Raw genomic sequence first — 13,014 nt, forward strand, 5'->3', positions numbered from 1 at the left:
ACAGGAGAGAATGATCAAGAACTTAAGAATTGCCTGAAGCATCAAATCCAGGATTCTGTTTCCACAGTGGCCAAACAGGTGCCCCAATGAGAAGCCTACAAGCAAGGAGCCCAGCACAAGAGCATTCTCCTCTCCTGTAATTTTCAGCAACTAGTATTCAGAAACATTATTGCCTCCAGTCATGAAGGTAGAGCTTAGCCATTGAGAGTCTTATCACCCATGAATTTGTCCAGTCTTCTGTTTTATTTTCAATATATATGTTTATTAAAGATTTCTTGGTTTAAAAAAGTATGTGCAATGTCTCTTTTTTTCAAGCTACATTTTCTACAGATCAGTTTCATTCATTGAGACATTACAGTGGTACCTCGAGTTACAGATGCTTCAGGTTACAGACGCTTCAGGTTACAGACTCCGCTAACCCAGAAATAATACCTCGGGTTAAGAACTTTGCTTCAGGATGAGAACAGAAATCGTGCTCCAGCGGCGTGGTGTCAGTGGGAGGCCCCATTAGCTAAAATGGTACCTCAGGTTAAGAACAGTTTCAGGTTAAGAACAGACCTCTGGAACTAATTAAGTTCTTAACCTGAGGTACCACTGTAGTGTTACATTAGGAAGAAAAGGGGGGAAGAGGTGGAGGGCAGAATGGTGAGTAGGAGGGTGGCATGGGGGGCAATGCTTCTATTCTATTTAGTGTATGTGTGATGTTTTGTGTCAGTGTCACTTGTGTGGGTTCTCTTTACTATTCACTTGTATTCCTTTGGTGGTGAGAGGTTGGGGTTGGCCTAGGTGTGGTCGGTTGTCTTTGATTGCTTGTAGTGAAATTTGTTTCCATGTGTGAGTGGGGTTTGTGTTTGTGTTTGGATCAGGTTAGCCAGATTGATTCAAATGCTGCTGGCGGGTTCTTGTCGTCGTCTTGTTGAGCTATGTATGCGATAAAGGGTAACCATATCGGGGTGAAGGCATCTTCTTCTATTTGTTCCCATGTCAGTTTCAGTTTGTTGGTTGGTTTTTCTAAAAAGGATGTTTCCCATACTATTTGATACTATTGGTCTCTCCAGTGTCTGGCTATGATGCTTCTGGCTGCTGAAGAAGAAGAAGAAGAAGAAGAAGAGGAGGAGGAGGAGGAGGAGGAGGAGGAGGAGGAGGAGGAGGAGGAGTTTGGATTTGATATCCCGCTTTATCACTACTCTAAGAAGTCTCAAAGCGGCTAACAATCTCCTTTCCCTTCCTTCCCCACAACAAACACTCTGTGAGGTGAGTGGGGCTGAGAGATTTCAGAGAAGGGTGACTAGCCCAAGGTCACCCAGCAGCTGCATGTGGAGGAGCGGAGACGCGAACCCGGTTCCCCAGATTATGAGACTACCGCTCTTAACCACTACACCACACTGGCTAAGTGGCCATCCAAATTTGTGGCAGTCACTGCCTCTTGTGGGGGTAAGTCCCACAGTTTATGCATTGCATGAAAAAGACATTTTTCTCTGTTCCACATCTTCCAACATTCAGCCTCATCGAAAGCCCACAAGCTCTTACTATTCTCCATGCCATGTGTAGTTTTATAGACTCCTATCATATCACCTGCTACTCACCTTATGAATGATGCCTTAAACTTAACATTATAATTTTGTTTTGTAGCGGGGAAATCCCACCGTATCTTTTTTCAAACAGAGGGGGGGGGAATGAAAGGGAGGCGGACTTTTGGCTGAAGTTTTGCAGGGATGGTCTTGATTAAGGGAAAGAGCCCCCGCTCCCTATAAATCAAGATGATCACAGGAAGCCTGAAACCAACGGTGGCGGCATGTGCGTGCAAGTGATAAAGTTAGTTCAACTTTTTCTTTCTTTCCACTCCAGTTTTATTGCTTTCGCATTCGCTCTCCTGCTGGGGTGGGGAGCTGCATAGGCGCTCCTGCCCTTTCCAAGGCGGGGGAGGCAGGCAGGGGGCGCATGTCTCTTTAAGGCAGGTCCCACGACGGGTTGTTATGCTGGAGAGTGAAGGAAGTGACGGGGCGATTGAATGAAAAGGAGCAAAAAAAAAAAAAGGAGGAGAGAGAGAGAAAGAGAGAGAAGTAAGGGGGAGCTTGAAAGGGGAGACAGAGGAAGGAGAGGCGAGGGCCGGCAGCAGGAACAACGGGAGCCGAGGCGAGGGCAGCAGCAGTCAGCATCCGAGCACCCCTGGCAGCCGGGCGGGGCGGAGCGCAGCCGCAAGAGGACTTTCCCAGGAGTAGACCTCCCTCGCCAGCAGCCCATGCGGTGTCCGGCGGAGGGACATCCAGGGGCTCGAGGGGGCGCCAGTGCAGGGGTTTTTTTCCCCCGGCGAAGGGATAAGGAGACGGCAGGCAGTCAAGCCAGGAGCCTCCGCCAACTCCAGAAGGAAAGTTGCAAACTTTGAGAAAGTTTCTCTCCTTCTTCCCAGACGGGGCGGTGGAGCTGCGGAGAGCGTGATTGGGACTCCGGCCGGGAAGGGGGTCCTTCTTAGAGGGTGTTTGGATCAGTCTCTCTTCCCTCGCCCTCCATACCCCCCACTTTCTGCTGGAGATGCTCTGCCAGGGAGGAGGAGGAGGAGGCTGGCTCCGTTTCTTCTTGACGGCGCTGCTCTGGCCCCAGCCTCTGCCCTGGGTGGCCGCGGCGTCGGGGGCCCCGTCGGAGCTGCGAGTCCGCGTCCGGCTCCCCGATGGGCAAGTGACGGAGGAGAGCCTACAGGCGGACAGCGGGGCGGACTGCGTCACCCTGGAGCTCCGCAAGGGCGACGGCACCCTCATCACCCTCACGGCCGACTTCAAACAGGTGCGGGGCGCACGCGGGGGTCGACAGGGGCACAGGAATTGTGGCTTGGGGGGGCTTTCCCGCCAGGAAAATGTGAGGGTCTTTCCTCTAAGGTAAGAGGATGAACGGGGGAACCAACTGGAAAGGATGGGGTTAATAGATACACACCCACACACCCAATATTCTAACAATAATAATTTATTATTTGTACCCCGCCCATCTGGCTGGGCTTCCCCAGCCACTCTGGGCGGCTTCCAACAAAGATTAAAAATACATTAAAATGTCACACATTAAAAACTTCCCTGGCACATTGCTTAAACTTTTAATCTCCCCCTTCCTCCAATGAGCTGGGGGGAGCATCTATGGTGTGTGCCCCTCCCTCTATTTTATCTTCACAGCAGCCCTTGGAGGTAGGTCAGACTGAAAGAGTGCTAGATATCTGAAGGCCTGAGGGGGGCGGAACTAATTGTAGTCCTCCTGATTTTATCCTGGTGGCCTTCACATCTCTGAGTGTCTTCTTGCCTATAGTGACTGTGGGAGATTCATAAGCTCTGCAAGGATTTGAAGTGGTGGCTCAGTGAACTCTAAGCCTGAGTTTCTACCCACTAGGCTGAGTTGGACTGAGAGCTTTCAGAGGTGAGTGGGAGGTTTTAACCTGCAGGGTAAAGTGCAAGACAAGGGAAAGGAGCCAATCCATTTGGTCGGAAGGTAGTGGGATTGACTTTATACGTGTCTAGAGGGGCCTTTGGCCTCATCCAGGAGGGCTCTTCTTACCTTATGTCTTATTTCTGAGAAACAGTGTATAGGGTTTCAGCTTGGAGATTGCTTCAAAGACAGCATCTGCATCTTTGATTTCCCAACCAATGCCAGAGGTGCAACGATCACAGTGTTCTGGGGTTATTTTATGGAGTTGGCTCCCAGACATCAAAGGCTAGTTCATTCATTGCACCCGCACGCAAAAGCCACACGCATCACCAAATCCCTCTCCGCCCCCCACCCCCCGTGATTTAGCTCACTCTCCCTGCATAAAGAGGGTGGGGACCAGGATTGTAGGAATTGGCCTGGCTAGCTTGAGGATATATCTGATATTAAACATAAGTGCCTAGCTGGATCAGGGCAGTGGCCCACCTAGTCCAACATTTGGTTCCCACAGTGACCAATCAGATGCACCATGCAGGACCCAAACACAAGAGAATTCTCCCCTCCTGTGGTTTCCAGCAACTGGTATTCAGAAGCGTTACTGCCTCTGACTGTGAAGGTAGAGCAGAGCCATCACAGCTAGTAACCACTGAAAGCCTTACCTTCTATGAATCTGTCCAATCCTCTTTTAAAGCCATCTAAGTTGGTGGCTATCACTGCCCACTGCAGAAGTGAGTTCCATAGTTTAACTATGTATGGCAAAGTCCTTGCCCCCCCCCCGTCATGAATCTTCCAACATTCAGCTTCATTGAATTTCAATGAGACAGAAATTAACAGCTATATGACTTTTTAGAATACATCTGAGGGCAGCCCTGTACAGAGAAGTTTGATGTCTTACTGGGTTTTTACAATTTGTTGGAAGCCACCCAGAGTGGCTGGAGCAACCCAGTCAGATGGTTGGAGTACAAATAAAATAATAATAGTAATAGTGTTAGGAGAAAGACAGAAAATCTTTTCTCTTTCTACATTCTCCATCTCATGCATAACTGTATACACTTGCACGCTGTCACCCTTACTAGCTGTTTCTCTAAACTAACAAGTCCCAAATGGTGCAAGCCTTTATTGCAGATTTCCTCGAGGCAGTTGGTTGGCTGTTAGAAACAGAACTTCAGACTGGAAAGACCCTTGGTCTGACCCAGCAAAGTTCTCCTTATGCTCACTGAACTGCAGTGGTAAGGAGTCAAGAGATAGCATGCACATGTTTGAACAGAGACTGCATCTTATGGCTTCCATGTGCAACAGGAGCTTTCCAACCCACAGCAGCTGCTTAAAAATGAAGATCAGTCCTGATTGAAAGGCTCCCACAATGGAGTAATCGCTGTGCGGTCAGTGACACAGCCCCAAACAACTGGCTCGCTTGTGCTCTGGGTGTGGGAGGCGAGGAGCATCTCTCTGTGCCCCAGCCATTGTCCTTTCCTTATTAAGCAGAGGCGTCTGTAGATCCGTGCCTCCCCCCACCCCAGCCCTGAACGGTCCACTGTCTGGAATATGGTCCCTGGTGTATTTTGCAGTGTCCTACATTACGCAGTGGAATGGAGCAGATCAAAGAGACTCCAGCCTGGGAACTCTGGTCACTGATATCTTCTCATGGAGGGAGAAGCTTGCAAGATGAGTGGGAGGGGGGGAGTGTTTATAGAGGATCTTTAACTGTGATTTCTGGCATTAGGTTTGCAGAAAGAGAGGGGAGTGATCCCATGCAGGCCTCCACAAACTGATGCACCATGCAAAAGCCTCTTTTTTGCCTTGTTTGTGGAGGGAGAAATCTCAGATGGGTAGGGTACAAGAAATAAACGTTGTTGCTTGTTGTTGTTATGATGGTTCTGTGCTTTGGAGCAGGCCGACTCTATTGCCTACAAAGTCCAGTAGGCTCTAGAGAACAGCCTCCAAGTTTTCCTGGCAGGGGAGAGTTGGGGGGAACCCAAATTAGGACCAGGAAGTAAACCAAAGCAAGCTGTGGGGGGCTCCCTTCTCCTCCTCCACCACACTGTAATCCCAGGTAAGGGTCCTAACTAGATCTGTGTCAGCTTAACACAAGGGATGAGGAATTCACAGGCTGTTGTTCGACTCCAACTCACATCATCCCTGACCCATAGCTGTGCTGGTTGGGGCAGATGGCAGCTGGAGATCCATAGAGTCACAGAGTCCCCCATCCCTGCCTTAAACAAAACAAGTTAGGAACCAGATATGGAATCTGGAAGTGGAGAGGTAGCTGGGAAGGTGCAGTGAGGGAATGAGTCTCTGCCTGGATGGAATATGCATTCAAGGACCTTGCCCCATGTTGTAAAATGGGCATCCCCATCCAGGTGCCTTTTGGACTTCAGACCCCATCAGCAGCAGCCTGAATAGCTCAGTTGGTTTGAGCATGGTGCTGATAAAGCCAAGGTTGCAAGTTTGATCCCCGAATGGGACAGCTGCATATTCCTGCATTGAAGGCTTGGACTAGATGATCCTCATGGTCCCTTACAATTCTATGATTTCTATGATCCCTGCCCATGGGTCATGCAGACTGAGGCTGGTGGGAATTATAGTTCAAAATATGGAGGGTAACTGGGTGGCAAAGACTGTTTTAGACAGTCCTGCTCTAAGAGCAAGGCAGACCAGCTCTGACTCTGTTGTTGTTGTTGTTGTTGCAGCCTTCTAAGTTTCTATCTCTCACATTCAGCTTTTCTAGCTAGAATTGTTGAGGACTGAACCTGTGACCTTTCCCATGCAACACACATGCTCTACAGCTGAGCTGTGCCCTTCTCTAATTCTGTTTAACCTCCTTTTAAAAGCATCCTGGGCCTGTGGGTTCCACTGGTTAACAGTGCATTGTGTGAAAGCAATGCCTTTTCAACACCCTGAATCTCCTGTTGTAGCTCTTGCCAAGATGCGGTCCTTCACAAAATTACCCTCTTTAGGTGCCATCGGTCCATTGAGCTTAGCACTGTCTAAACTGACTGAAAGTGGATCTTCAGGGTTTTCAGTCTGGAGATGCTGGGAAGTGAACCTGTGACCTCTGTGCAAGCCATGTGCTCTGCCGCAAAAATAAAGCCCTTCTCTGCAAGAAGAAGGTCTGATAAGCACAGGGGTGGTAGTGGGAAAGAATGGAAGAATGTGCCTGATTATCGTGTTCTGCTACTTTCTTGTCCTTCCCTGTTAAGGTTCAGTAGGTCCTGCCTTACTGGTTGCAGGATGTCAGCTGAAGTGGTACTGGATGCTGAATTTAACTTCTCCCAAACAGTGGCGTAGTGTGGGGGGTGCAGGGGGGGCCGGCCGCACCGGGCACAACATCTGGGGGTTAGGGTTAGGGGGCACAAATCCACGGATTAGGGGCGCAAATTACTTGCCTTGCCCCGGGTGCTGACAACCCACCCTACGCCACTGCTCCCAAATCTCAGTTTTCATTTTGTTTTCAAAAAAGAAAGTTCCTAGCCCTTATGACGGTGAATATGCTAGAAAATATGCTGGTGGTGCTTGGTGAATTCAGAAGCCAGAATTCACCAAGCACTGTTGGTTAATTCGCCTCTGGGGATTTATTAATAACCTTTAGCACTGTCAAAAATTGCCTAGAATAATGCACATGTTGTTTCTCCTTGTTCTGTCGTCACAAGAACTCTGCAAATTGTTTAAGCTGAGAGAGATTCACCAAAGGTTTCTTGGCCAGCTTAATGATTGAGTGAGGATTTGAACATGGGTCTCACTGGGCAGCCTCGTCTGACACTGTTACTGCAGTGTCTGGCTATCCTGGGTCTGGTCTTGCCCTTCCCTGTGACTAGCAGAAGAAGAATTACACAATGGGGTAATAAAGAAAAGTCTATTTATGGAAAAGTAGAGCAATCGGGCACATAGCTTTAATTTGCATAGAATGAGACAGGCTGGGGAATTTAGCTTTTGATATCACAAAGTTCAGATTACCAATGTGCAATGTATGTCATGATGAAAGACGTTTGAGTAAACTGTGGTCCCTTATAGCTTGTCTGCAAGTCCCTCAAATTGTCTGCTACAAGATAAGTAATAATGGAAGGCCCCAAAGCACCCTCATACAAAGAGGGTTACCTGCTATGTTCCTGCCGTAATTCTTTCCCATCTCTGCTATGACCAGGGTGTTCTGACCAACTTCTGGTGGGACCTCCTTCCCCCCCACCCCACCCCCATTCTTTGTTTGGATTCTTTCAAAGAATGCAGCACCAAGTAGACATGGCTGTTAACCAGCCAGGCCCTTCAGCTGCCCTTAAGCAAAGGGGTGTGCTGAGAATTAATTAGCACAGGTCAATTATGCCTCGACCATTAGAAGATCTTTAACATGCTGTGTTGCTCTATAACTTTGACATACATGGGTGGACCATGCAGATCTTATTAAAAACAAGTACAGTGGTACCTCGGGTTACATATGCTTCAGGTTACATATGCTTCAGGTTACAGACTCCGCTAACCCAGAAATATTACCTCGGGTTAAGAACTTTGCTTCAAGATGAGAACAGAAATCGTGCTTTGGCGGCGCAGGGGCAGCTGGAGGCCCCATTAGCTAAAGTGGTGCTTCAGGTTAAGAACAGTTTCACACTAAAACGGACCTCCAGAAAAAAATTAAGTTCTTAACCTGAGGTACCACTGTAAATGAATGAGAGACGTGGCTCCTCTGCTTCATTGCAACTCATTTGTGTATATTGTAGATGCAAGCCCCTTGGTGGTGGTGGAGATATATATGAAAATTGTAAAGCCCTTGGGTCTTAGACCTGGCCATTTATTCTTTCTGAAGCACTGTGCACATGAATAGTACACTGTTATTGGTGGTGGTGGTGGTTACAAATGAGGCCTACCACAAAATGTTGCAGCGTCGAGTGCTGCTTTTCCCCATCCTGTTATCATTTCTCTCCCTAGCAGCACCACTTTTCAGCATTCAGCTAGCCATCGGTGGCCAATGAGCATGCTCAGCCCTCATTGGGCAGCTCCTCCTTTTAAGATTTCGCTTCTTGTTTTGCAAACTTTGGAATTCCGGTTCCTTGGGATTCCAGTTTCTTGGTTATCTAAGGTTCAGCATTTGGAGAACAGGGTCACTATTGGAATATACGCAATGGGGACTTTACGGAGGCAATTTAGTTGTTCTTGTAAGCCCTGGCAATGCATCCAAAAAGGCTCTTGTCTTTTTATCTTGGGAAAGCAGATCCTTTCCTTGCACTGTATTGGAATCTGCCTTTTGAAGCTTCCTCTGGTTTCACGAGCAATTTGCTAGAAAACCTTGGCATCTTGCTGTTTACACCTCTAGCCTCACTGCACATATGGAGCTCATTATATGGTTCTCTGGGTGCCCACATTTATCAAGGGTTACAATCTGCAAGCCATGCATTCCCAGATGTGAATGAGATCCCAATATTCCGGCCAAAATAGATGTAATGCAGGAAACCCATGATGATGTTCCACAGGGGCCATTTTTTGAAAATTAATAGAAGTCTCGGGGACTGGGACTACAGCACAGAAGGAGGAGGGTGTTATATTCTTTCTTCTCCTCCCATTCTAAGCTGCTCTTTGCCTGATGGGGGACAACCTACAGGTCACAGTGCCAGCTTGGAATGCCAGCTTGGCCCTGTGACCATGGGTGCCCGAGGCTGTGGGTGCCATGCAGCATGCATGGCCCTGGCACCAAAATTTGTGGGTGCCTGGCTCCTTCACATGGAATTTTGTGGGTGCTCAGGAGTGCAGGGCTGCAGAGAGCTGGCACCTATGCATGCAGTAGAAACATAGGAGGCTGCCTTATGCTGAGAGAGACTCATGGTCCATTCAGCCCAGTACAGTCTGCACTGACTGACAGCAGCACTGCAGGGTTTCAGAGCAGGGTTCTCTCCCAGCCCTGCTTGGAGCTGCTGGGTATTGAGCCTGGGACCTTCTGGATGCAAAGCAGGGGCTCTAACCACTGAGCTGCGGCCCTTGTATTTAAGATCAAAATATATTGGCGTTTGACAATCCTAAGATACCTCTAAACTTTCCTCTGTGGGGAAATGACAAAAAAACATATTTTTGGAGGGAGGGGGGAGTTTAATGAGGAAAAAAAATTGCATTGGGGAAAGCATTAAATGGCTTTCACACCAGTCTGATGTAGTTTGTTCTTCCTTCCAGTGACTTCTATTCTTTACTCTTTTTTATGTGAGCGGAGATTCTTATTGCAAATCTCTTGCACCACATCTCATTTGGCTCTCAGGCTGGGCAGACACACCCACACCCCAAGTGTCCCTATTTTCCAGGGACTGTCCCAGATTTACAGAAGCCACCATGGTTTCTGATTTGATCCTGGAATTTCCCACTTTTCCTTAAAGGTAAAGGGACCCCTGACCATTAGGTCCAGTCATGGCCAACTCTGGGGTTGCGGTGCTCATCTCACTTTATTGGCCGAGGGAGCCAGTGTACAGCTTCCAGGACATGTGGCCAGCATGACTAAGCTGCTTCTGGCAAACCAGAGCAGTGCACAGAAACACCGTTTACCTTCCTGCCGGAGTGGTACCTATTTATCTACTTGCACTTTGATGTGCTTTCGAACTGCTAGATTGGCAGGAGCTGGGACCGAGAAACGGGAGCTCACCCCTTCGCGGGGATTCGAAGAGCCAATCTTCTGATTGGCAAGTCTTAGGCTCTGTGGTTTAACCCACAGCACCACCTGCCACCCGCATCCCACTTTTCCTTAGGATGTTCCTATTTCCATCAGAGAATTCTTAGAGGCTATGCAGTGGCAAAGGACTTTACATCCTCCAGAGCACTGTTACTGCTTTGTATACTGAGTGGCCTGTAGGGAGGACAGGATCTAGGTCTCCACCCTGTTGATGAACCTCTTCTTTTAGACGCTGAATTTAAGAGCAGCCCTACTGAATCAGACTGATGGCCTGTCAAGTCCAGCATCCTATTCTCACAGCAGCCAACCAGAGAGTTGTAGGAAACCCTCAAGGACCCGAGGACAAGAGCATTCTCTCCTCTTGTGGCTTTTAGCAACTGATATTCAGAAGAATTGCTGCCTCCAACCAAGGAGACAGAGCAAAGTCATGATGGCTAGTAGACTCTTTCTCCTCCATGAATTTGTCCAGTCCAGGTTGGGGGCCATCACTGCCTCCTGTGGGAGCAAATGCCCTAGTTTAACTATGTGTTGCCCCGAATCTTCTAACATTCTGCTTTATTGCATGTCCATGACTTCTAGTCTTATGAGAGATGGAGAAAAACTTCTCCCTCTCCCTCCCTCCCTCCCTCCCTCCCTCCCTCTCTCTCTCTCTCTCTCTCTCTCTCATTTTTCTTAAGTTTTTTGTTTTCCAATTTAAAATACTCCTTTTACATCCTTAAGATATCAACGACTTCCCTTCTTTTCTTTCCATGGTTCATTTTACATATCATAAATTTACAAAAACTATACCATTCAGTATTCCATTATTGCTTCCATCAGAACATGTTTACACTGTTGAATTTATCTTAATGCTGCCAGTGTTTTCAGCTGTACACAATTATTTCCCATTTATTCAATAAACGTTTTCCAGTCTTCTTTAAACATATGTTCTTCTTGATCGCTTGTCCTATATGTTAAGTCTGCTAGTTGTGCATATTCTGTCAACTTAAGTCGCCGTTCTTCTTTAGTTGGGACCTCTCTCGTTTTCAATTTCTGGTGCTAACAAAACATAGGCCGCAGTCGTAGCATACATAGAAAAACTTTCCTCTATCCACTTCCTCCATGCCATGCATTGGGGGGGGGCACTTTGATCATGTCACCACTTATTCGCCTTTTAGCTTTGACTCCCTCAGGGATGCTCCTATATTAGATCCAGCCCTTGCCTTTGTGTCTGCCCTGCACAAAGATCTGTTCATAGGCAGAGACAAGGAAAGGGAGGGTCCTTCTGGAAGAAAACCATGCGAGTTCTAGCATTCCCAGATGTTTGTTCTTTCCATTACCCGCCCTACCATACACAAAGAAATGCTATTGAATTCCACAGCACTGGTGTGGTTGCTCCAGAATCCTCTTTGGATTTGCTTAGCTCAGTGATGGCCCTCCAACTGTTTTGGGACTACAATTCCCATCATCTCTGACCACTGATCCTGTTAGCTAGGGATGATGGGAGTTGTAGTCCCAAAACAGCTGGAGGGCCAAGTTTGGCCATCACTGGTTAACTGAACGTGAGTGCCATTGACAGATGCTGGAAATGGGTGGAGGAAGCTGCTGAAGGATGTAGGATGCAGCTCCCACAAGTTCCCACCAACCTAGATTAGGATGGAGAAGAAGGCTATCTCTCTACCAGTCATGCTGTGCCTGCCCGGTTGGAAGGCAGTGATGCTTCTGAATGCCATTTCCTGGAAACCACAGGAGGGGAGAGGTCTCTTGTGCTTGCAGGTTTCCCATTGGGGCATCTCATTGGGCATAGGATGCTGGACTAGATGGGCCATTGTTCTGATGCCTCAGGTTCTTCTCACGTTCTTGGAGAGGTTTTCTGCAAGGGTATCTGAGGGTGGGCATCTGCAGGAAGAAGTTCTAGCTTCGGGGAATACTGATTCTGACTCAGGTGGAGAACCGCTTTATCTTCCTGAGGCCTTCCTTCTCTTCTGGGCAACAGTTTGAGGGCCACATGTCCTCCATCCATCCATCCATCCATTCAGGCAGGCAGAAGATGTGATCGGATTTCAAGGACATATACCAGCCAGACAGAAATACTTGGGGAGCAAAGCAGTACCAGCAAGGGGGTGTGACCTAGGGAAAGGGAACGTTCTGAGGGCCAGATGGAGCGGCCTCAGGGGCCAGAGATCCCCCACCTCCTCGTATATGCCACCTTTATGGTTGAGCTGCTCATTCTTCTAAAGTTCTACTGGCTGGCCACTGGAGTCCCCTGAGCTGAATCCGGCCCATGGCAGGTTTCCAGTTGGCTTTGGAGTTGTGGCCTGCTGTTTTTTTCTTGGGGTGCAGCCTGCATAAGGCCTCCTGTGTATTCTAAAGGTGGTATCTCTGCTTTTTCCAGCTTCGTGAAGCCCAGTCAGCATAAAGCTTGTGCCGATTTCAAAACTGTACTTTGCCCCTTTTATAGCAGCAGAGAAGAGCACTTCAGCCTGGCTGCGTACTATTTGAGGAATTGAAAGTGAAAGAATTTCTGCAATCTTTGTGGCTTCCCGCTACTCTTGACCTCAACTTGCGTTATCTTGGCTTGAAACTCTTCATTCATCCCAGAGGAGGGAACGAGATGCCATCTAAGTGCTGGGAAATGGGGGAGGGTCTGCCGCTCAAGCAGTGTTTAAAATTCCTAGGTGCTGGGTTAGATTCCAAGGAAACTTTGTGGTGTAAAATTGCTGCGCCCTGGCTTGAGATCAATTCTTGCCATTTGTATAGCAGTCCAGGGTCTTCTCCAGGTGTGTGAAGGCTGCGCATACTGGTAATCCTTGCAACAGTCCTATAAAGTACAGGTGAACTGAATCCTTTTCAGCTTGAGGGCCACATAACCTTTTGGGTGACCTTCCAAACACGTGCGTGCACGCGCACATGCACACACACACGCACGCACACACACACCTCTCAATCCTCTACCCAGACAAAAAAGAGGCATTATTGGAGTTCCAGTGCACATT

At 48.1% G+C, this 13,014-nt stretch overlaps 1 protein-coding gene across 1 annotated transcript in view; it reads left to right on the forward strand.

Moving 5' to 3' along the window:
* The first annotated feature begins 1,905 nt into the window (after nt 1–1,905).
* The window catches only part of OAF (out at first homolog), a 34,705-nt gene continuing 23,596 nt past the window's right edge, over nt 1,906–13,014 (forward strand). The window contains exon 1 of the mRNA XM_081890016.1: nt 1,906–2,781. Coding sequence (XP_081746142.1) covers nt 2,533–2,781 — 249 coding nt within the window. The 5' untranslated portion in view covers nt 1,906–2,532. The remainder of the gene's footprint in view (nt 2,782–13,014) is intronic.

The sequence above is a fragment of the Podarcis melisellensis genome (assembly GCF_964234715.1).
Source record: "Podarcis melisellensis genome assembly, chromosome: 15".
NCBI classification, from domain to species: domain Eukaryota; kingdom Metazoa; phylum Chordata; class Lepidosauria; order Squamata; family Lacertidae; genus Podarcis; species Podarcis melisellensis.